We start from the raw sequence: 23,873 nt of genomic DNA, 5'->3' as shown, positions 1-23,873 counted from the left end.
TTAAATGGGAAGAACAATAGCTGTCTTTACAGGATTATTTGGGAGTCTTAAAAAATATACTCGAAGTGCTTGGCATCTAATAATAATGATCTCATTGACTGCTTACTTTATATTCAGCTTAAAAATCACTTTACATATTTTAACTAATTTAGTCATCTCAACATCCTGCAACAGAGGGGCTGTCATTATCTGTATCAATCTGCAGTGAGGAAACCGAGGCACTGTGGGTTTACGGCACTTGCCTAAGGCTACGCTGACATAGCCAGTAAGTGGCGGAAGTAGGAAAGAGACTGTGATCTTGACGGCCCCAGCCCACACTGCCTGGGAGCTGTGGCTGAGGCCTCGGAGACTCGGTTCAGAAACTTCCAGACAGCATGTTAGCACAGACTACAAAAATATGGCTGGTCTTTCTCTTCTCTGTTCATTTAGGGTCAATTCCTGCTGCAGGCAGTGAAGTCAGAGCCAAACACAGCTTCCTCTGAAGTCCAAATTCTGCCCTCCCATCTCTCCTGATGAGGTCTCAGGGAAAATGAATCGTTTCCTTATCCGAAGCGCAGAAATAATTGCCCAGTGCTGGCAGTCGCTCGTCTGTGTGGGAAGCTCTGGGAATACTGAAGATCAGTTGATCAAAATCAAACTTACTGATAATAAATGAATGGAGAAGTTTGTTCATTTATTTAACAAATATTGAGTATCTACCCCATGCCGATGTGGAGAATTCACGCGAGACAATATAGCTGAGGCCCCTGCCCCAATGGAGCTTGTGTTCTTTAGTTGGGAGACACTTTTTTTAAAAAGTGAAAGATATTTTCAAAGAGTTACTTTGAAATGCTTTCAAGAAAATAAAATAAAATAAAAATAAAAAAAGAAAAGAAAATAGGGTTATGTATAGCAGCTGGCTGTGGTGGGGAAGCTGTCTTAGAAAGAGTGATCGGGGCCGGGCACCATGGCTCATGTCTGTAATCCTATCATTCTGGGAGGCCAAGGCGAGAGGATTGCTTGAGTTCAGGAGTTTGAGACCAGCCAAGAAAGAGTGAGACCCTGTCTTTACTAAAAATAGAAAAATTAGCCAGGCATTGTGTGGGCACCTGTGGTCCCAGCTGCTCAGGAGACTGAGGCAGGAGGATTGCTTGAGCCCAGGAATTCAAGGCTATGATGAACTATGATAATGCCACTTCACTCAAGCCTGAGCAACGGAGTAAGACCCTGTCTCGAAAAGGTTGAAAGAGAGAGAGAAAGAAAGGGAAGACAGGAAAGGAAGGAAGGAAGGAGGGAGGGAGGGAAAGAAAGGGAAAAAAAGAAAGTGTGGTCAGGGAAGGCCCCAGTGAGGAACTGACATTTGAGCTGAAATTGGGGTAATGAGAATTCAGCCTGCAGGACACATCTCAGGAGGAGAGAGCAGCAAACACAAAAAGGTTCTCACACAGGAACAAGCTTGGGGTATTCAAAGGACATTGGAAATGGTCGGTGTGGCTAGACCGTGTTGGGCAAGGTCAGGGAGAGGAGGTCAAAGAGCAGGGAGGGGCCCATGAACATAGGTCGTCACAACCACATGTGGCAAGAACTTCTGGCCACCTTCTCCCACTCCGATATCTGGTGTCCCTTTCCCTAGTAATAAAACTCCCAACTTTTAGCTGAGCACATGGACACATCTCACAGACTCTCTTGCAGTTAGGTGATACAGTCATGTGACTGAGTTCTGCCAATGAGGTGTTAGCAAAATTACCTTTCATAAAAGATAGCTGGGACATGCCCTTTGCCTCTTTTCCATGGCTCCTTCCATACTGCTGCTTGGACTCCTGATGCAATGGCTGATGCTTTAGCTGCTATGTTGTGTCATGAAGAGCTAGACCACATCCAGGGAATCATGACCTGGAATTCATCTACAATCCTGAGACCTTCATGGAGTAGAGACATGTTAGCAAGTCTGGACTACCCCCCTCCCTCTCTGTAGGAGGAAGACATAAGCAAAATAAATGTCTGTTTTGTTTAAGACATGGTTATTTTTGGTCACCGTCCAAAAATAGATGAACAATAGATACCTTTGCTATTGATACCCACGATAGAGATTATAGGTGCCTCCTAAGTTTTTGGCTTGAAAAATTGGGTGGGTGTTTCCATCTAAGGAGGTGTTAAAGATTGGGGTGGAGACCAAAAACAAACAAACAAAAACAAGATTTGGGTGCAAATCAAGAGTTATCTTTTGGTTATGTCCAAGCTGAGATGCTGTCATATACCCAAGAGGCTCTGTAGACAAGGAGATAGTTTGAGTTTGAAGTTCAGGGGTTCGGGAGGAGGCAGAGCTGAAGGTATAAATATGGAAGCCAGCAGAGGCAGAGAGGTCTCCAGAGTCACATAGAAAGTCACCAGCAGCACCCAGTCTTCCAGGGGTGATAACCTTCTTTTTGTTATGATAGGTAAGCTTCACTGCACCACAAACTCTTGGACAAAAGTTGAATTTTGGTAAATCAAATTGCATCACACGTATACTAGACAAATACGCTATTTCAAAAAATCATGTCATGAATTGTTTCAGGAAGACCAAGTTTCTTTCTGACACTTTGCCTTCTTTTAGATGTTTAGTTTGTCCAAATTTTGGTATTTGCCCAATTTGGATTTTTTTCTTTCAAGCGTTTATTCATGCGTTTTCTTTCCTAAAAATGAGAGTATCAAAGAGGGATTCATGCTGCTTAAGAAACATGAAATTGCAGCTTTGGGAAGGAGCTTTCTGATCCAATCACTTGCCTTGAGTGAATTCTATATGAAAAACTGGGGTCCATTGGTGCTGGCAGGCACTTCTGAGATCTAGGCAAATGTTTCATAGGTGTCAAATTATGAAATGGCCCTGGATTTCAGGGAGATTTTTTTCCCTACTGGCCAAATTTTTAACGCTGACGTTATTTACATTTGACCCACCTAAACATAAAGGGACGAACACAAACTTTATTCTCCAAGCTAAAACTATGAATTTTTATGAATCCATATATGAATATAATTTATTTATGAGGATTTGTAGGTTTTAGGAAGAATAATGAATAAAAAAGGAAAGCTTAATAAAAAATTACTAAGTCCGGAGGCCGGATGTGGTGGCTCACACCTGTAATCCTAGCACTCTCGGAGGCTGAGGTGGATGGATTGCCCGAGCTCATGGATTCAAGACCAGTCTGAGCAAGAGTGAGACCCCATCTCTAAAAATAGCTGGGCATTGTGGAGGGCGCCTGTAGTCCCAGTTACTTGGGAGGCTGAGGCATGACAATTGCTTGAGCCCAAGAGTCTGAGGTTGCTGTGAGCTGTGATGCCATGGTATTCTATTGAGGGTGACAAAGTGAGACTATGTCTCAAAAAAAAAAAAATCCTAAGTCCATCAAGGAATGTCCTGTATGTTCAGCATATATTTGTCTGAAGATAGAAATACAAGTCCAAGCTCTGCCATTAACCAGCCCTCTTTGACTCAGTTTCTCTGCCTGTATAATGGGCACGCTCAATTCAATCACTGAGTTGTCATGACTGATGTTCATGAAAGCACATTTACACTGGAAAGCTCCACACAAATGCAAATCATCATTTCTGGAATGAAATATGGGCGGCGTGAAATTTCACTTGCCTTTGGAGTCAGCTACCCCAAGCCTAGGCTCTGAGGCTTCTCTCCCCAGGGAAAGAAAGGTTCCTTCTAGAGCAAAAAGGTCATTCCTCAGGCTTAGATACAGAGTGACATTGAAAGCCAGGATTTGCCAAGAGAGTAAAGGATTTTCTGTACCTTTTAGCTCCCATTCTAGTGGGTCCTGCAGTCCCATTATGTGACCATTAGGCCATATAACGTGCTAGCACATTAACAACAGCAGGACCAACTGCCTGGACACTGAAGTTTTACTCTGGATATGACATTGTGGCTTTGATGACACGGGAAGCCATGTGTTCCTCTCTCACAGGACCGTGGGAAGGAGAAGAGAGGAGGCCTAGTGAGCAGATAAAAAGCCAGTGTCCCTGCACCCCCTCTCCGCACATCCCCAGCCTAGGGAATAAGCAACAGAGGGGTGATTAGGCCCAAGGAGCACTTGGGGCACTGGCCACAGGAGGGTCATGCCAAACTTCCCCAGGGCACCTGGGGGAGGGTAGAGAGGGCCCCATGCAGTCACATCCAGGGCAGGGTGGTAGCCCTGGTGGAAGGAAGTGTCCAGTTGGCAAGGTGGCCTGCCACACCCCTCCTGGCTTCCTGTGGCCAACCCAGGATGTGCAGGGATCCAGAGAGCAAATGGCCTCCGGCAGAATCTAGAACCTACTGTGAGTAGGATCAGGGAGACACCTCTGGATCTGAGACCCTGTGCAGAAAGCGCGGGGGGTTTGGGGGGGCCACTATGCTCAGTCCACGTGATGTGGGTGGAGCTGACCTCACTTCTGGCTACAGGGTAGAACATGCTATCCAAGCTCGCACGATGAGAATGTCACTGTGGCTGATGCAGGCTGAGCAGGGCCCATCAGAACGCAGCCTGGGACTCCCGCTGGAGCCGTCAGGAAGATGGTGCTCTTTTCCCAGTGGACTCCGAGCTGGAGGACAGCCTGGAGCAGGTGGCAGCCACCTGAGAACGGAGACAACACAGAAGAAAGCTTGGCCCAGGGTCAGAAAGGGACATTGTCCTTAAGATGCAGCTTGAAACCCAAATCCTGTCATGTCTGAAGCCAAGTTGCAGATCCCAATTACAGGAGCGTTTTATGTTGAAACTAGTTGGAATTGGAGTTCTGAACCCAAATGTTCCTCTCTAGTATAGTTGTGGGGCCAGGGGCCGCCTAAATGGGATTATTTAATGACTGATGTTATCGAAGCTCAACACTACCAAGCACAACTCAGTACTGCTCAAAAGAAAGCACGTTGTTATCCACATGATGCTGATCTTAAAACCAGGGAGAAAGGGTGGCACCTGTGGTTCAAAGGAGGTGGTGGGTTCAAACCTGGCCCTGGCCAAAAACTGCAAAAAAAAAAAACCAGAGAAAAATGGGAGTCCCTTTTTCCCCTCATAGAATGGTCCTGCTGAGAGGTACTACTTGAGTGTTTTTTTTGTTTTTTTTTTAACAGATCCTAACCTTTGTGTATTGGTTTGTAGCTTTCTCAGGCTCTATCTCACGCAGGTCTCGGGCTGGTGGCCAAGCTGGGATCAGGACCCTGACCTCCTGGCACTGTGCACTCTCTGAAGTGTGCTGCCTCAAGTGCTCATGGGAGCACGGCCGCTCCCACTTCTGAGTCTGAAAATTCACTCCTTTTGTGTGCAATTAGTTCTTGTTTCTCTTCCCTTGCTGATCAGCATTCTTAATTTCATTTTCAGAGCCTAGGTCTATCATTATCAGAGATTATCTAACATCCTGAATATTAAAAATCTGACTCCACAGAATCAGCTTTGCTTTCCAAGGTTATTGTTGTTTAGAAGCATCCATGGTTCAACCTGCTCTTTTCCGAGCCTCTTCCACGCCTGTGGAGGTCTTAGGTGAAAGGCTTTCCATTTGAGTCCCCAATACTGATGGCGTTCACTTGTCACATCTCCATGAAACAAGCTTAGCGAACAATTCTAGAGTTGATCTGAGTCAGAATGAGAAGGGATGTTAAAGCTTACTTGGTCCAATTCTTGCATTTTGCACTTGGAAGAGTGAGACCTGGAAAGTCAAGTTTGTACCAGTCAGAGTTCTTGGTTAAAAGGCAAATACTCTGCTCACTTAAAAGGAACGGGAAGGAGGAGGGAGGGGGATGGGTGTGCCTCCACTTAATGGGCACAGCGTAAGGGTATGTAGGGCATATCTTTTGGGTGTGGGATGTAACTACAATAGGGATTCTAACAAATGCAAACATTGTAACCTAATTGCTTGTACCTTCACATTAATCTGAAAATAAAAAGGAAAGGGAATATTTTAAAGGGTCTTAGGTGGCTCACAGAAATTCCAGGAGGATCAAAGAAGCAAGTCTGTGCCTATTCGACTGGCAACAAGTGCTTCTGGGGATGTCCCAAAAAGATACCAGTATCTGGGTGGCGCCTGTGGCTCAAAGGAGTAGGATGCTGGCCCCATATACCGCAGGTGGTGGGTTCAAACCCAGCCTGGGCCAAAAACTACAAAAAAAAATAAATAAATAAATAAAATATATATATATCAGTATCTGTACTGGGTTGAAAGGTGCTCCCCCCATAAAAAGAAATACATGTCCCCATTCTAACCCCTGGGACCTGAGAATGTGACCCTATTTGGAAAAAATACCTTTGCTGATATAAGTAATTTAAGGATCTCAAGGAGAGATTATTCTCGTTTATCTGTGGGGGCCACAAATCCAGTAACAAGTGTTGTTATAAGAGACAGAAAAGGAGAAGACACAGACCCAGATAAGCCACGTGAAAACTTCAGAGGCAGAGATTGGAGTGATGAAGCCACAAGCCAAAGAGTGCTTGGAGTCACCAAGAGCTGGAAGAGCAGGGGCAGATTCTCCCTAGAGTGTTTGGATGGAATGTGGCCCTGCCAACACCTTGATTTCAGAGTTCTGGCCACTGGAACTTTGAGAGGATAGGGTTCTATTGTTTTAAACCACCAAGTTATGGTAATTTTTTTTTTTTTTTGGCCGGGGCTGGGTTTGAACCCGCCACCTCTGGCATATGGGACCGGCACCCTACTCCTTGAGCCACAGGCGCTGCCCTATGGTAATTTTTATTTTATTTTATTTTATTATTTGAAGGTTTTGGCCAGGGCTGGGTTTGAACCCACCTCTGGCATATGGGGCCAGAGCCCTACTCCTTTGAACCACAGGCACTGCCCTATGGTAATTTTTTACAGCAGCTATCGGAAATGACTACACAGCCCCTTGGGACAGACTCCACAGCTCATATGGACATACTTCGGGCTGGTTCCTATGCCCTCTTCACAGCTGTTCCCAGAGCTGGACTCTGCTGCCACCCTGGCCATACAGCATGCATGTCTGTTGGGTGGAGCCTGGTCACATGCTCCACTCTAGTTGCAAGGGATTCTGGGCAGGAGCAAGTTCTGGTTCCTGCCTTGAGTGGGACTCAACATTACATGCTTCCTCTATAGCACTGAATTTTAACCTTTTTTTATCTCACGGTGCACTTGAACCTATGGTTAAACTTCCATGGCACACTTAAATTTTGTTGATCAAAAAACAGAGTAAATAAAAAGAATATACTTACCATGCTTTGGACTTCTTTCAAAAAGAATTTAATTAATGACCTTTAAAAATTTTCATGGCACAACTAAGATCCTCTCATGGCACACTGGTTGAAAATCACTGCTCTGCAGAGTGATTGACTTGGGGGTCACTGTATTCTTCTGTTCAGGCTGTCGTACATAATACCATAGCTTTGGGGGTTCCAACAACAGACATTTATTTTCTCACTGCTCTGGAATTGGAAAGTCCAAGATCAAGTTGCCAGCAGGGTTGGTTTCTGGTGAGGCTGGTTAGATGGCTGCCTTCTCACTGTGTCCACACATGACCTTTCTCTGGGCACACAAGGAGAGAGAGACACCTCTGGTATCACTTCTCCTTTTTATAAGGACACCAGTTCTTTTGGATTAGGGCCTTACCCTCATGACTTCAGTTAACCTTACTTAACCCCTGAAAGGCCTTGTCTCCAAATATAGTTGCACTGGGGGCTAGGGCCTTTTTGGAGGACATGGTTTAGGCCACAGCAGTCACACAGCCAGGTGGAGGCATGCTGAGACTTGAGCCTAGGCTTCCTGGCTCCTAGTTCACCTCTTTGCTCACCTCCTGTCAGATTTGGGTGTGTAGGGTCATGATGCACCTACAAAAATAAAGGTACTTCAGATGAATGAATGGTCCTCTACCTTAGCTGGCCTTTGGTATCCTCTATTTTTAACATCCTGTCTGGTAGCAAGGGGTCATGGAGGTGAAGGAAATAGGCCCATCCCCCTTAGACACCGGCAGGTAGAGGTTGTGCTTCCCCATCCACACCTTGTAATCTGTATATTCAGTTGTTCTCAGCTGCAAGCAACAGAAATTATGATTTTAGCAAAAAAAGAATTTATTGAAAGCATCATAGTTATTTCAGAGAAGTACCAGGAAGGCTGGGAAATAGCTTAAAAATCAATGGGAAGATGCCAGGCGCGGTGGCTCATGCCTGTAGCACTCTGGAAGGCTGAGGTGGGTGAATTGCTTGACCTCAGGAGTTCAAGACCAGCCTGAGCAAAAGCAAAATCCCTGTCTCAAAACAAACAAACAAACAAAACAAAACAAAAAAAAACCCAAACCAAAAATAACCCCTAAAACAGAAACAAAAGAAAAAAATCAACAGGAGGCCTGTGGCTGTGAGTAGGGCACCGGCCCCATATGCCGAGGGTGGCGGGTTCAAACCCAGCCCCGGCCAAACTGCAACAAAAAGAAAAAATAGCCGGGCTTTGTGGCGGGTGCCTGTAGTCCCAGCTGCTCGGGAGGCTGAGGCAAGAGAATCGTGTAAGCCCAAGAGTTAGAGGTTGCTGTGAGCCGTGTGACGCCACGGCACTCTACCCGAGGGCGGTACAGTGAGACTCTGTCTCTACAAAAAAAAAAAAAAATCAACAGGAAGAAGGGAGGTCGGTAATAGCCAAAAATCACAGCACACAGCTGGTTCTGTGAGGCTACCAGGGCCAGCACCACTGGCTTTTGCTGCTGCCACCATTAAAATAAATTCTCTGCCAGTTTATGCATCTTTGTGTCACCAGTTCCGATCTTGTGCTACGGGTGTCTCCAATTGGTCTGACTGGGGTTTGTTGTCAGCAATTCTGACAGCAATTCTGAAAGTGTATGTCACTGCTCCCATTTTATAGATGAGGAAACTGAGGCTGCAATATGTTATGTGATTCAGGTCTGCCTGACTCCAAAACTCTCCCAGTAAACACACTGCTCCCTCAGCCCCATGGCTGGCATAAGGGACTTCCAAAGTGTCTTTCAAAGAGATTGTTCCAGTTGCTTCTACCAGCAACATATGGGTGATTCCAACATTAAGGGAAAATGTATCATGTTACAAAAATCATTGCAAATGTGAACTAGTCAATTTTCCTTTGACATATAGGAGTAACATTTCTGTGATAAATACTTAACAAATATTTCTCTGTCTGCCCACATAACACAAGGGATTGTTTTAGGGGGAAAATGTTTCTAACACAGGATACTTAGATAATTCCTCTTTTTGGAGTCTGCCACCCCACAATACTTTGGGTCAGCAGGTTTATAGAGAGCCCTTTCATTTTCAGAGACAGGGTCATAAACATCTCCGAGACATATGATTTTTCACAGCACTCTAGGTCAAGAGAAGACAAAGGTGAGAATTGTTGGCTCCAATCATTACACAGACTCATCTCATCCTTTTTTCTATGCTACTGTTTGTTGGGAAGGAGAGGAGAGGGACAGAGGGCTTTACAAAGATTTGACCTACAGGAAAGTCTTGGAAAGTGAGTAAGTCTGGAGACAGCAGGGACCCGCTGCCTGGCAGGAAAACTCTCTATTGACTCCTTGTTGCCCCCCTAACCTCCCTGAGCTTCTCTGGCCTCTGTCCCCAACCCCCTTTAAGGGTTGATCTTCCTACGAAGTCTGGAGGAGGTGTGTAGCTAGATAGCTGCAGGCCATAAAAATATAGTCCATACTCTCCTAAGCACGGGCTTTGGTGCCATATACATGTAATTTTAGTTTAAATCCTATCTCTGGCACGTATCAGCTGTGTCGATGTGATCCAGTCCCTTCAACTTTCTGAGGCTCGGTTTTGCCATCTGTGTAAGGGGATACTCACACTGTCCTTGTGCGACTGGAACAAGGATCAGTGGTGGTATATATATAGTAAGTATGCAACAAAAGGCCATTCCAATGGATTAGGAAGTTAATTGGCAGGGACTTGTGGGTGGGGACTTGTGTCCACTATGTGGCCGGCACTACACCAGGTTCTGTGGTCGCAGGTCCCAACAACCAACCTGCATGAGCTTATGTAGTGTGGCCAAGGAATAGGGCACAACTCACAAAACGACTGAACACCTGTATACGACAGTTTAGAAGTGCTGAATTATAGAGAAGTGGTTTAATTCTTTCTTTTTCTTTTTTCTTTTGAGACGAAGTCTCACTCTGTTGCCCTAGCCTAGAGTGCTGTGGCCTCAGCCTGGCTCATGTAACCTCAAACTCCGGGGTTCAAGTGATCTGCCTGCCTCCCAGAGTGCTAGGATTATAGGCTTGAGGCATGGAGACTGCCCTAAGTGGTTTTATTCTTATAAGCAGAGAGATAACTCTGTAGATTGAAACAATTAGGGAAGACTTCTCAGAAGAAGCAGGAACTTAAACTGGATTTTGATAATTTAAGGTTTTTTTATTAGATGAAATATTTTTTCCTTTCTGAAAATGAAAATAGCTATACATTTTGTCTTTTTAAAAATAATATATACTCTTTTAGGCCAGGCATGATGGCTCACACCTGTAATCCTAGCACTTTGGGAGGCTGAGGCAGGTGGATCGTTTGAGCTCAGGAGCTCAAGACCAGCCTGAGCAAAAGTGAGACCCTGTCTCTACTAAATATAGAAAAATGAGCTGGGCATTATGGTGGGTGCCTGTAGTCCCACTGCTCAGAAGGCTGAGACAGAAGGATCATTTGAGCCCAGGAATTTGAGGTTGCTGTGAGCAAGGCTGACATCACGGCACTGTAGCTTAAGGAACAGAGTAAATTAACAGAGTTAATTTAAAAGATATCTTTTAAAATACTTAGATAATACAGTAAATAAATTTAAAAGTCTCACTATACAGAGATAAATACCTACTATTAACACTTTGTTTTATAAAGTGCACGTACATTTGTATATAAATCTAATTACCTTTGCTTTATTTATGCAAAAAAACCAGAAGCATATCTACATGTTGTATTGTATTACCTGCCGCGATTATTGATTTAGTCATTATCCTTTTTAGTGGCTGCAGAGTATACTATTACGTGGAGGTTTTATAATTTGTTTGACTACATCCTTATTGTTGAAAACTTAGGGTTTTTTAGTAGAGCTAGGGACACGAATGCTTCAGTTCTACCAATCAATAACTTAGCGATTTTAGTCAATTGAAATCTGCTGGATCACTTTGCAGAAACGTTAGAAAAGTTTTACTTACACATATGTACTTCCACCATCAGTTGATAAGGGTTCTCTTTTCCTTCACAGCCCTGGCTGTTGTCAATATCTTATAGTCACTGCTAAGATTCTAGGTAAAAATGGTATCACTCTTTGAATATGCATTGCTAGACTGCCCTGTGTTAATTCCCAGCAATACAGACATGGTTCCTAAATCCTCACATAGCTCAGAGGCCAGCAGGAAAAAGAGTCATTAAACAAATCATTACTGTAAACTGTGATGAGTGCTGTTATAATTTGCATTTCTTTGATTATCCAGCCAGGTCCTTAATGAATAAAATAACACTGGGCCATTGAGGTTTTTTGATAATGTGACTCGTGTTTCTCAGTAGACCAACCAGGCAGATGTGCTTTTTTGTTTCTTTTTAACTCATAGAACAACACAGATGGTTGGAGAACAATATAGAATATCCCGAGGGACTTTGCAGGGAAACAATATGAACTGGTTTATACTTTCCTGGCCTCATTTCTACAACATCCTCGAACTGTTGCCTGTTAGTAATGATTTGGGGACTGTATCTTGCCTGTGAGGATTAAATCCTGATGTGGCATACTTTCATTATATGACATGGGATAAAATAATAATAATATAAAATGGTGGTGGAACATCTTGATGTCTGTACGAATAAAAAATAGGCAAATGATTTTCTGAACAGGCATTTCATGAAGGAATGTATGAAGGAGTAACAAACAAAAACATGAAGAGACACTCAGCATCACCGGTCATTAAGGAAATGTAATTAAAACTACCATCAGATACCACTTCCTACTCAGTAGAATGGCTAAAATTAAAAAGACTGCCAACACTAAGTGCTGGTGAGGATATGGGACTCTCTTAGCTTGCTGGTGGAAACACAAAAGGGCACAGTCTCTTGGAGAAAAGTTAGGCAGTGATTTAGAAAGCATCCTAGGTAGTTACCAGAGATAAATTATTTGTCCATAAAAGACTTGGATGCAAATGCTCATAGCATCATCTTTCATAATACCTAAAATCTAGAAACAGTGCAAATGTCTATCCACCAATGGATAAATGAATTGTGGTAAATCTATGCTCTGAGACACTGCTTAGCCATAAAAGGACATAAATATTAATATGTGCAGCAAGGTGAATGCATTTCAAAATGACTTTGCTAAGCCAAAGGAAGCCAGACGTGGCAGGCTACATACAATGTGATTCCACTTTTAAGAAATTGTAGAAAAGGCACAACTATAGTGAATAGGTTGGGCAATGGATCCACTACAAAGGGGCAAGAGAGATTTGCCCAAATGCAGCCAACTGTAAACTTTGAATAGGTTTTATTTATGTGCGTTATGCTTACATAAAGCTAGGAGAAAAAAGCATCAGGAAAAATCTGAACTGGTTCACTTTCTTCATATGTACTTCCTGCTTTAAGGTTACTTGTGGTTTGAATTACAAGTGGCAGTGGTCCATCAGAAGGTTCCCAGCACTCAGAGGGTCTCAGTGTCTTAATCTGGCTCTGGCACCAGAGCCTGGGTGGCCCTTGTGGTCACATGGTCAACTCCAAAGTATCTGCTTGTCTCTGTTCTTGAAGCTCTCTCAGGTCAGAAGTTTTGCAACTTTGTACCATGTTTAGGGCACTCAAATCCCTGGTGACACTGAAGCCACTACCTGGGCTTCAGCCTCCTTGGTGCCTGCAGAGCCCCAGAGCCCCTTCTGCCTCCCAGGGCATAAAGCAGCAGAGTACTCACCTTCCCTTCACAAATCCCTCTTCTCTCCCTGCTATTATCTTTCCCGTAGTGTAACATTTTCTCCCAGAAAGCCTTCATCAAATTCCTCAGGAAGCCTGTAGGAAATGGAGGGGCAGCGAAAAATACCAGGAGAACAAACACAAAGGAATATTTCAATAAATTAGCATGCCATGAATGTCAAGGTTGCTCCAGAAATGCTAATGTTGTAAATGGGGAGCTGCAGGAGGCAGGAAGGGGTCCTGGAAAGACCCAGTAGAAAGAGCTAGATGATCTGGTAGGTGGGTCAAAGGGCTATAGGAGGCTCTGGCAAGGGTGGGGGGTGGGGAGAAAAAAATCACAGTGACTGTCCCCTATAGCCACTGAGTCCATGTCATCCTCTCCTATGTCCTATGAGGCAGCTCCACAAAGTGGTGCTCAGAGAGGTGAAGTGACCTGCCCCAGGACACAGAGGACAACCTGGCCTGTCTGAGCTCACAGCCTAACAGTCTGGACAGCAGTGGAGGAGGTGGGGCCCTGGGGCCACTGAAGCTGCCGACACCAGCTGTGTGATCCTGAGGTGGCATGCCATTTTCTCCTGCCTCAGTTTCTCCCTCTGTAAAATGAGGTAATACTGACCCCATCTGGAAATCTGTCTTGAGGGAAGATACATAGACGGCTTGGAACATGGCCTGGCCCTGGAGGGCCACTAGAATTGCCAGTGGTGGGGGCTGTTGCGGTGGGCAGGGAAGTGAGAGTAGAGGGCTTTCAAGTCCATGGAGTTTGGGGACTGATGAGGGGCCACCAGCTGAGAAATGTTTGAGAGGAATGATGAGCAGCTCTGGGAACTGATTTCTGGGCTGTGCCTGGAGACAAGAAGGTGGCCAGGGTCACCAGAGGGGACTGGAGTCATCCTAGTACAGGGCCCTAAGGACCAACAGAGCTTGGTCCTCAGTCCAAGGCAGTGGAAGCCTCGCCTGGGTGTAGGCGCACAGGCAGCATGGGCAGGGGAGCTGCAGTAGCAGGGGGCATGTCTCTCCTCACGCCCTTATTTTCTTCTCTTCCTTCTCCCCCACTCCTTTCCCCCTCATCTTGTCTTCCCTCCCTCAGTCTCCTCTCCTTCCCTCTTCCCTTCCTCTCTCTTTTTCTCCCTCTCTTTCTCCATCTCTCTCTTTCTTCCTTTCTTTCTCCCTCACCTTGTTCTGAAAAGCCTGCGGGAGAAGACTTCACTCTCACAGTCAGGCCATGAGTAACCCCCTTGTGTATTTGCGGTTTACCTACCTGTAGAAAATTTGTACCCTAAGATCTCTGCACGCTGTGGGCAAATGGTTTTAATTCAGGTCCACAAACATTTGCTGTGCTCTGGTTAACTGAGTGTCCTTTGTGCCGGAGGTGCCAGAAAGATGCAAATGGGCAGAGCCAGTCCTCGGAGGAGCCAGTCTGAGGCCCCTGGCTGATGTTGGCAGAAGACGCATCCCACCGTCCCCCAAGGATGCTAAAGAGCTCTCTGTTTACTAGTACCCTGGGCCCACCTCTCTCTAACACAGTGCAGAAAGGGGCATCGCTGCCAGTTTGCAGTATCTTAACAAGACAGCACATTGTAGTTATAAGTGACAGGAATGAGGGACAGCTCACCCTGCACGAATTGGAGGGGCTACCCAACTATCTGAAGGGTCCCTGCTGATGGCCCCCACAAGCCAGAATTATGATTTTGCCTATTTTTTCCTCTGCTATACATTTTACAAGATTGTCAACATCAATGGGACTTTCTCCTCAACCAGTTTTTCAGGGCCATGCCAGGCTTTAAGATAGGCAGGCCCCAGTTTTATTTGTACGTTGCTGACGCTGGAGAGTGAGTGAGTGAAGCCGGGTCCCACCACGAGCACAGCGCCGATTTGCAGAAGCTCTCAGGGCAAAAGGGAATTTGTTTTTTTTTTTTTTTTTTTTTTTTTTTTTTTTTTTGGCCGGGGCTGGGTTTGAACCCGCCACCTCCAGCATATGGGACCGGCACCCTACTCCTTGAGCCACAGGTGCCGCCCGGCAAAAGGGAATTTAGAGAAAGGAGGGACACGGAAGCTGAAGAGTGAGCCTTACCTCTTTCAGTGTCCCAAGAGTAAAATCTTCTCCTTTTACCTCAGTCTTACCTTACCAGATACATTGTCTTTTATCTGGTCCACATTTATTATGTAGCATGAGTAAAAGATGTGACAAAGTTTTGTTACACTAGGAACTGGAAGCAGACAACGCCTCTACTGGCAGTCGGGCAGCTGACAGTGCAACTCGGGAGATAAGAATAGAACATTTCCTCTCACTCCCAGTGTGCAAAGAACAAGAAGATTGCAGACTATTACCACTGGTCATTACCACAGACTTTAAAGGTGAGCTAATTTAACCTCCTTGTCTGAGAAGGCATCACCTCTCCATCTCTGACATCTTTGTACTACGTGCCAGTCACTATAGGCACTGGAGAAAGACAATTTGCACCCCCCAGGAAGTTCATCCTAGTGGGTACAGTGGCTCAAGAGGGGTTTGGACCTAGTGGTCACCACAGAGGAGGGAAGAGGCAACTTCAGGTGAGAAATCAGGGAAGACTTCTTGGAGGAGGTGGTAGCTTACCTGTTAGAGCCTTACTCCTCACGCATGGGCCAATTCCTGATTGGGAATGTTAAAATGAATGCTGGGCATAGATCCCCATCTCCTGCCATATGGGCCAACTCTGTGACCTCCACAACCCACAAGAAATTAGACTTCTGACCTCTCGCATGGCCCTGTGACTTCCCAAACAGCCTGATGCATGTCCAGGCTTTGGTACGAGTAGCAGTGTAGTTTTTTGTCATGTTGGGTGACCTGGGAACAAGTCCCTTCCTCTCCCGGACTCTGTAAAACCAGATGACGTGCTCATCTAGTGCAAGGAATCCCCTCCCTTGGCGCTGGCTGTGGGGACAGTGCAGCTCCCATCCCCAATCTCCCGTCATTCACTGGAGGATGACTGTGGCTTGTTCAGCTCAGCTGCCTTTAAGCAAGCAACTCATTCACAAGTGCCTACAAATTAATACAGTACAAACGGGCAACATAAATATTGTGCTGTAATTGATTGTCTTCTGTAATCAAAGGCAAGGTTGCTGACTTTGTTACTTTCCCAGCCATGCAACTGCTGGAGGAAAATTTTGGGAGAGGAGAACTGAGGTAACACAGGTGGTTTTTGTTGTATGTGTCTGACTGTAAGTTGTGGCTCTGTTTTATGGAGGGGAGGATAAGGCCCATTACATCCAGACTTAATCAGAATTCATCAAATGCCTGTTTTGTGAGAGGCAATGAAAGACACAAGATCTTAATTCATTATTAACTGAGTTATTATTAGTAATGACTTGACAGTAAGGCACAAAAATTAGTCTTTAAATAACATTTTTTCCCCTACACTATTAGCCTCTGTCCACTTCATTGATGGCTAAACGACCTAAATGCACGGAACTGGACATTTTAAATCACTTTACACAAACCAAGGAAGCAGCACCATCTTTCCGTCTACCTGTCATGCTAAGGCTGCCTCGGTTTTCCCTGCAGTGGGTTGGACTTGAATGAGGGGGCTTCCTAGGGACAGCTCACATCTTCCTGCCTCAGATTCCCGTGCACTTTGAATAATCTGGAAGGAGCTTGACCCTTCGGGAATCCAGAATTTTAAAATTCACAGACCCCTTTTGCCTCGAGGGGTGGGGATGAGGGTAAATGTCCCAGACTCTGCTTAAGTCTCTGGGTAAGGTCAGCCTTCACCTGACCCCTGAGGGCCATGCAGTTTCCCTAACCTTGACTTTTAAAGACAGCCTTCTTTAACCCTTTCCTAAAATTAGGCTGTTGTCAGAAAGAAAAACAAAAACAAAAAAAGAAACCTCCCAGTTCTGAGCCTCAGGAAAAGGACACTCGCATCCCGGGGGCTTAGGGCAACTTCCCCGCTACATCGTCCAGGGTTTCTAGATAATCGCGTGTCACCAGAACCCTTCCCTCCTTCCCCCCTCGGATACCAAGCCCGCCCCCTGCCACTTCGCTCTCCGAACGCTGGCTGGGGTGGGTGGCAGCATCGAGGCGATTTTATTCATCTTTTTTTCCTCCAGGTTTTGTCATGGAAACGCTGACACAACCTCCAGACGGCGGCTGAGCCGGGCCGGGGACTGAGGGCTTTTGGGACCCTGCGGGAGCGCGGCGCGCGCTCCCCGGGAAACAGCTGGACGCGACCACATCCCCGGCACAGGCGGGGGGAGCGCGACGCTCCGCCCCGGCGCTCGGCTCCCTCCCTCCTAGCTCGCGGCTCTCCGCAGGCGCCCTCCCCTCGCTGGGGGCTGCGAGTTGCATTTGGTAAAACCCAGCCCTGGAATATATAGATCACCCGAGCGCAATGAAGTAGCCTTCGGAGAGCAGGGAGGGGTCCCGTCCGACAGGCACAGCGGCCGGCGCAGCGGCGGCGGCACCACCATCACCCCTCGCACCCCAGCCGCCCGGCCCGCAGGGAGGCAGCGGCGGCCGCCGGCGGGAGCGGAGGAGGCGGCGGAGCGGCGCGGGGAGGCGGGGAGGAGGAGCAGCGGCGCGCCGCCGGCCGGTCCACGCATCTCGGCACTTCCAGACCAACTCCCGCGCCTTCCACACCCCCGCCCGGGCTGGGGGCTCCGAGAGCCGCCGCCGAGCCAGCGCGATCCTCCCTGCGAGCCGTGCCCAGCCCTGCCCTGCGCCTCCCGGGCTCCGGTCCGTGCGGCGGGCTCCTCGCTCCTGCGCCCCGGGTGCGCCTCCCGGACACCCCGATCCCGGCGCCCAGGACAAAGCCATGAAGCCGGCGCTGCTGGAAGTGATGAGGATGAACAGAATTTGCCGGATGGTGTTGGCCACTTGCTTGGGATCCTTTATCCTGGTCATCTTCTATTTCCAAAGTATGTTGCACCCAGGTAGGGGGCGCGTTAGCGTGGTTTTGTTGGATATTTCTTCTCTCTCGCGCTCTCGCTCGCTCGCTCGCTCCGCCTGGTTTCTACCTCTTCCAACCTTACCTCTTTCCCCTCGGCCTCTTCGGGGCTCCTTGCTGCCCGGGCCACCGAGCCGGGATGGGAGGAGGAGGGACAGTGTGTTCCTTCCTCTGCTTCCTCCCGGCTCCAGGCTGGAGGATGGGACCAGGAGGGGCGGTATTTTTTTTCTCCCTCTTCTTTTTTTTCTTTGTGTCCCGGTCTATCTGTCTGCGAGGTGGCAGGGAAAGGTAGAGGTGTGGGGAGCTGCCGGGGGTGACGGATTGGTTTGAAGAGAACCAAACTCCCGGCTCCGGCCGAGGTCGGAGGATGAAAGAGGCGCCCGCAGACCGCCGCCGTGCGCCCGGCCAGCTGCTCTTCCTGGTCCCGGGCCGGGGCGGACGATGCACGCCCGGGCGAGCTTGCGAGTCCCCGCGGCAGCCTGGGAGCCCGGGACTGGGCTCCCACGTGTTCAGGGCTCGGCGCGGAGATGAGCAGGTGTGGAGAGAGGTTGGGTGCCCTGCTGCCCCTCCTCCGGGCTCCGACTGTGTGCCCCCGGGGTCCAGCTCCGCAGTGACCTTGCGGCTGGTGCCCTGGGTCCAGCTCCACCCCTTACCCTCAAACTCTTAAGCTGGGGACTCTGAGCTCCTGAATCACGCCTTGACCACCGCAGTTTTGGAGGAAACTTTGGCCAGGTCCTGGGCTGACAGTTTGCATCCCCCAGTCGTGGGTTCCGAGCACCTGGAGTCCCCAGGCAGGGTGGGCATGAGCCCCCTTCAGTCCCCGGTGGCTTAAGGCAAAGTTCCACGTTCAAAATCTGGACTGGTAGAGGGACGAGGCTTGCGCCTTCCGAGGGGCGCAAAGGAAAGTTAGGGAGCTGGAGTGGGGGGCGCCCTTGCGCGCGGCGGCGGCCGGGGGTTGGCAGCTGGGCTCCGCAGCCCAACAGGTAGACCCTTGCGAGGAGACCTCAGGGCCACAGCGGCGTCCCTGTCCTGCCCAGCCTCGGTTCCCCTCTCCCCAGCAGCCCCGCCAGGCCACGTTGGCTCAGAAATCCATTTTTTACGCCTCCGAGTTGCCTTTCTCAGCGTAGTCACAGCAATAATTTGCTTTTCTAATTGCAGGGAGGAGGGAGGTGGAAACACATTTCCTTCCAGGGAAATGGGGTTGGTATTTTTCATTCGCCTCCCGCCTCTCCCTTCAGTGTGTAGCTCACACTTTCCTCGAGCCTGCGTTGGGGTCCCAGGCAGAGGAAAAGGCTGTTCTTTCCATCAGACAGGCCGGGCTGCCGCCTGCGAGATTCCTTGACAGCGCAGGGAGAGATCGGCTCCTCTGCCCGGCTCAGCCTGGAGCAGTTGTTAAGGCCGCCACACTGCCGAGGGTATGGTCCCACACTACCACATGTAACCTCAGGACATCCGAGCCAGCCCTGTAAAAGATGGCTTTTGTTTGCAGCTGGGTATTTTTAGTTTAATGTCAGCAAACTACAGCACTGTTTGTCTCCTCACCCAAACCTGTGGTTGTGAAACTTGTAAGGGAATTTAAAAATGGACCTGGCTTGTATTCTGACAGCCAGGCATTGGTTGCAGTGGGCCGGACCAGACAGACAGGCAGGGGCATCTGCAAGTGCCAAGACCCTGGGGTCGCCCGGAGACCAGGCCAGACTCCTTCAGAGTACCAGAGGACTGGGTGGTGCCTGGATATACTGGAGCTCGCAGTTTAAACAAGGGGCCAGATGATTTGTTCTAGACTCTAGAGATGTGTTCAGGCCTCTTAAAGTTTGGCTGAGACCATGTGTGCCAATCATTCTCTGCAGAAGGGTCTGGCACAGGGATGAGTGTCAGCAGCAATGTGCTTTAGTTTCTCTGTACCTGCTACATACCCAGTGAAATATGGTGTTCAAGGATCTCATGGGCGAATTGAGAAATAACTTTCTAGCCAAACATACAAGGAAGAAACTTCCAACTTGTAACTGGCACATGGCTAAAATTTCCAGCTCTAGTTAGAATATTAAGTTGACTTCAAAGTGGCATTAGATCTTTTTAGACTGGTCTTTTGGAATGAGGAAGAGAACCTTTTCTTTTCTTTCTTTTTTGTTGCAGTTTGGCCTGGCTGGGTTCAAAACCACCACCCTGGGTATTTGGGGCCGGCACCCTACTCCCATGGAGGCACAGAGCCGCTCAAGAACCTTTTCTAAAGCTTGTGCTGATAAGGATTCTCTGTCATTAATACTGCCTTACTTTCTGGTCCCATTTCCTCCCCCCAAATGACATTTATTATTTGAATTTCTGTAAGAATGCTTTTCTGACATTTCTCTCCCCCCCCCTTCTGTAGCAAATACTGCTTTCAAAACCTTCTATTGAATATAGAATTGTAGATAGTTCAATCAAAAGGTCTTTCTTATTTTGAATTATCTATAGTTCTACAGAACTCTATTTTAACAGTTTTATTATTATACAGGGCATCAAAATATACTTGGAAATTCATATTAAATATTTTCCTTTGGGGGGAATCATTTTATTAAAGTATGCTGTTGGTGACAGCTCATTCTAAATTTTTTTCCTACTGGTTTGAATTTCTGTAACAGTTACACAATCTTTGCTTCTCTGGAGGATCTTAGAGTCATGAAGGCTGATCTTTTAGCCTGGCTCTGCAGTTGAGGTTTTTCCAGCTCACCCTGGGAGAGGCAGAAGGGACAACAGCCTGGCACAGCTTGTGTTGTTAAAAATTTGGAGCCCTCTGGCATGAGTGCCAGATACCTCTATGTGAAAGAGGAAAATATAATAGTATTACAAAAGAAATGGATGGGGATTCACTGGTGGCTGGAGGGTGTGAGGAGGGAGAGGAAGAATAAAAGGAGGCAGCTGGCTGGGGCTGCCTGCCCCTTCCTCAGATTTGAATCTGGGGTCCATTGTCTTTTGTACTTTTCTAATTCCTAAGATTGAGTAATTTGTAGATTTGAGTCAATTGCTAGAGGGTTTGGCAGAAGTGGGCCTTGTCTATGGAACAATTTTCTTTAGAAGTTTTTGACACTCTAACTTAATAGCCTTCCTTAAGAATTTTCTTTTTGTTGAGGGTAGGGACCATGTTTAAGGTTCCATGTTAATCCCAATAATTTTTGCACAGTGCCTCAATAAAATATTTGCTGAGAAGGTGAGGAGAGTGTCTCACACCTGTAATCCTAGCATTCTGGGAGGGCGAGGCGGGTGGATTGCTTGAGCTCAGGAGTTCAAGACCAGCCTGAGCAAGAGCGAGACACCATCTCTACTAAAACTAGGAAGAGGCGGGGCCTCACTCTTGCTCAGGCTGGTCTCAAACTCCTGAGCTCAGGCAATCAATTTAAGAGGGACTTTAGCTAACAAATGCAATCAGTGTAACCTAATTCTTTGTACCCTCCATGAACTCCATATAATAAAAGAAAGAAAGAAAGAAAGAAAACCTAGGTGGGCATTGTGGTGGAAGCCTGTAGTCCCAGCTACTTGGGAGGCTGAGGCAAGAGGATTGCTGGAACCCAGGAGTTTGGGGTCAGCAACTCTGGCTCTGTCTGATGGGGATGCTTTCTGCCTTCCTGGTCTCTCAGTGCCTCAGAGACATCGATTCGCTTTAAGCTCATCAGGCACCAGGCAGGAGCTTTCACCCCTGCCCTAAATTTGCTGCCCCTGGATCCTGAGGAAAGTTTGGGCTTGCGTAGCCATTGATCTAAAGGAATCCATTCACAGGACAGATGATCTTCCAAGGGCATGAAGTCGTTGAGAAGGGAACCAAACAGCTGTGGTTTCTGCACAGATCTGTCTCCATCACTGAGCGAGTCCTATGAAAGTTGCTCAGCTTACCTTAAAATGTCCTCCATACCTGCTCCAGATGGCCAGGCTTTGATGGAGCTGTGTCTTGCAGTACAAAGCTCAGATGCCCCCGGGCTGCATTTGTGTGGAGTAAAGAAGACAGCTCAGGGAACCTTCCTTTTGTGTTATTCTATAGGACTGCGGTTTTTGCTTGAAAGCTACTGTTCATTGAGAGAAGCCAGCAGAGTGAGAGAGCCTTTTTTTCTATCTCTCTTTCTATTCCTTTCTCCTTATTCTTTTCTTGTGTAATCTGTTTATTTTCACCATCACCTGGAATTCCTGTGTGCTCTTTTTTGAAAGACTTTCAGGTTATCCGTTTGCATTTCACTTAATCAGGTTGACTATAAAATGAATTTTGTATTGTAATTTTAATCTAATCGTAAACATAGTAAGTGTGCATTTTAGAAAATGTAGGATGTATAGGCGAGAAAGAACCTTCCTTATTCCACCATCCAGAGGCAACTGCTACTTTTGAAAACTATATCATAGAATATCTATGTGGGTATCTATGTGTATATAACACAGTAGAACCTCTGTAAATTGACTACATAAGGGACTGTAACAAGTTGATCAACATATGCAGGTGGTCAACAGAAGGAACTAGGCCAGTGGTTCTCAACTGTCCTAATGCTGCAACCCTTTAATACAGTTCCTTATGTTGTGGTGACCCCCCAACCATAAAATGTTTCTCGTTGCTACTTCATAACTGTAATTTTGCTACTGTTATGAATCGTAATGTAAATATCTGATATGCAGGATGTATTTAGGCGACCTCTGTGAAAGGGTTGTTCGACCCCCAAAGGGGTCTTGACCCCACAGGTTGAGAACTGCTGAACTAGGCCTGCTGTGCTGATACGTTCATGTGGTGCATGTCAAGTGTATGAAAACTAGGTCAACTTAAGGAGGTGGTCAGTGTAGGGAGGTGATCGACTATGGAGGGTCTACTGTATATATAAAAAGCTGAGATCACAGCAGACACTTTGTATCTTGTTTGATCATATGTATTTTAGGACAAATACATCATGGCAACTAGTTATTAAGTTTAAAGATAGGATGTTTAGCCATAACCTTTTAAATTTAAAGACCTGCATGTGACTCCACCCCCCCAACCCATCCCGGTCCCACCCCTTTGTGGAATGTCAGTCTAGAATTGTTCCTTTGTTTGCTGCACAAAATTAGTTTTACATTAAAGAATCTTTTTGCTAGGGCGGCGCCTGTGGCTCAGTGAGTAGGGCGCCGGCCCCATATGCCGAGGGTGGCGGGTTCGAACCCAGCCCCGGCCGAACTGCAACAAAAAAAAAAAAAAAAGAATCTTTTTGTTTATACGTGGAATTAGTTTGGAGTCAATACGATTCCTAGGGGCTGTTCTTATGTTTTTATCTAAAACTTCCTTTGAAAGTGTCAAGAAGGTCTCAAATATGGGATGCTTATGAATCTTGAAAATTACACTAAAGAGCCGGGTGTTGTGGCGGGCGCCTGTAGTCCCAGCTACTTGGGAGGCTGAGGCAAGAGAATCGCTTAAGCCCAAGAGTTGGAGGTTGCTGTGAGCTGTGATGCCGCCGCATTCTACCCAGAGTGACAGCTTGAGACTCTGTCTCTAAAAAAAAAAGAAAGAAGGAAAATTGCATTAAATAACTAAACAATAAGATATTTTCAATATGGAGCCACCTCTTGGCGGTTTGAATGTTTTCACTTCGATGAGGCATTTTCATAGCTGTGCTGAGATGAAACAGATAGACTTGAGAATTTTCCTTTGACAGTTATAGGATCTATTCAGGAGTCCTCGTTTTCATTGCTTTCTGAAATGGAAAGGGTTGTCATGCACCATGGAAAGGGTGATTGGGAGATTTCTGTGGGGTGACGGGTCAGGGAGCCCATCCTCCAGTAGCCGTGGCTGCTGTTAGTATTTGTCTGGTTGAAAAATCACTTTGCTCAAAACTAGCTTGATATCCCAGCCATTTAAAAACAGGAAGTAGAAGGCTTACAAGTGCTGGCACCACCCTTTCCCTTCTGAAATCCACCAAAAAGACAAACCCATTCTTAATCTGGAGGTCAAATGAGAAAAGCTGTCATGAAAATTGTTGCCAGGAAGCTTCTAAGTTCATATTCTGAGAAAAACTGGAAGGCATTCTACTAACTCAGTTTTTTCTTTTCCCTTTTCTGAGTTCCTTGAATTTTGGGGACCCTCATCTTTATAACAAATAAAGGGGAGGTATTTCTCCCTATGACA

At 46.8% G+C, this 23,873-nt stretch overlaps 1 protein-coding gene across 3 annotated transcripts in view; it reads left to right on the top strand.

Annotated features, from left to right (window-relative positions):
- Positions 1 to 16,226: 16,226 nt before the first annotated feature.
- Positions 16,227 to 23,873, top strand: part of CHST11 (carbohydrate sulfotransferase 11) — a 257,898-nt gene continuing 250,251 nt past the window's right edge. Inside the window, exon 1 of one of the 3 annotated variants that reach the window (XM_053585505.1) lies at positions 16,227 to 17,984. In XM_053585505.1, coding sequence (XP_053441480.1) covers positions 17,636 to 17,984 — 349 coding nt within the window. In that variant the 5' untranslated portion in view covers positions 16,227 to 17,635. The remainder of the gene's footprint in view (positions 17,985 to 23,873) is intronic. The other 2 variants (XM_053585507.1, XM_053585506.1) reach the window with 2 other exon arrangements.

The sequence above is a fragment of the Nycticebus coucang genome, chromosome 3, assembly GCF_027406575.1.
Source record: "Nycticebus coucang isolate mNycCou1 chromosome 3, mNycCou1.pri, whole genome shotgun sequence".
Classification (NCBI taxonomy): Eukaryota; Metazoa; Chordata; class Mammalia; order Primates; family Lorisidae; genus Nycticebus; species Nycticebus coucang.
This window is presented reverse-complemented; position numbering and strand designations above follow the sequence as displayed.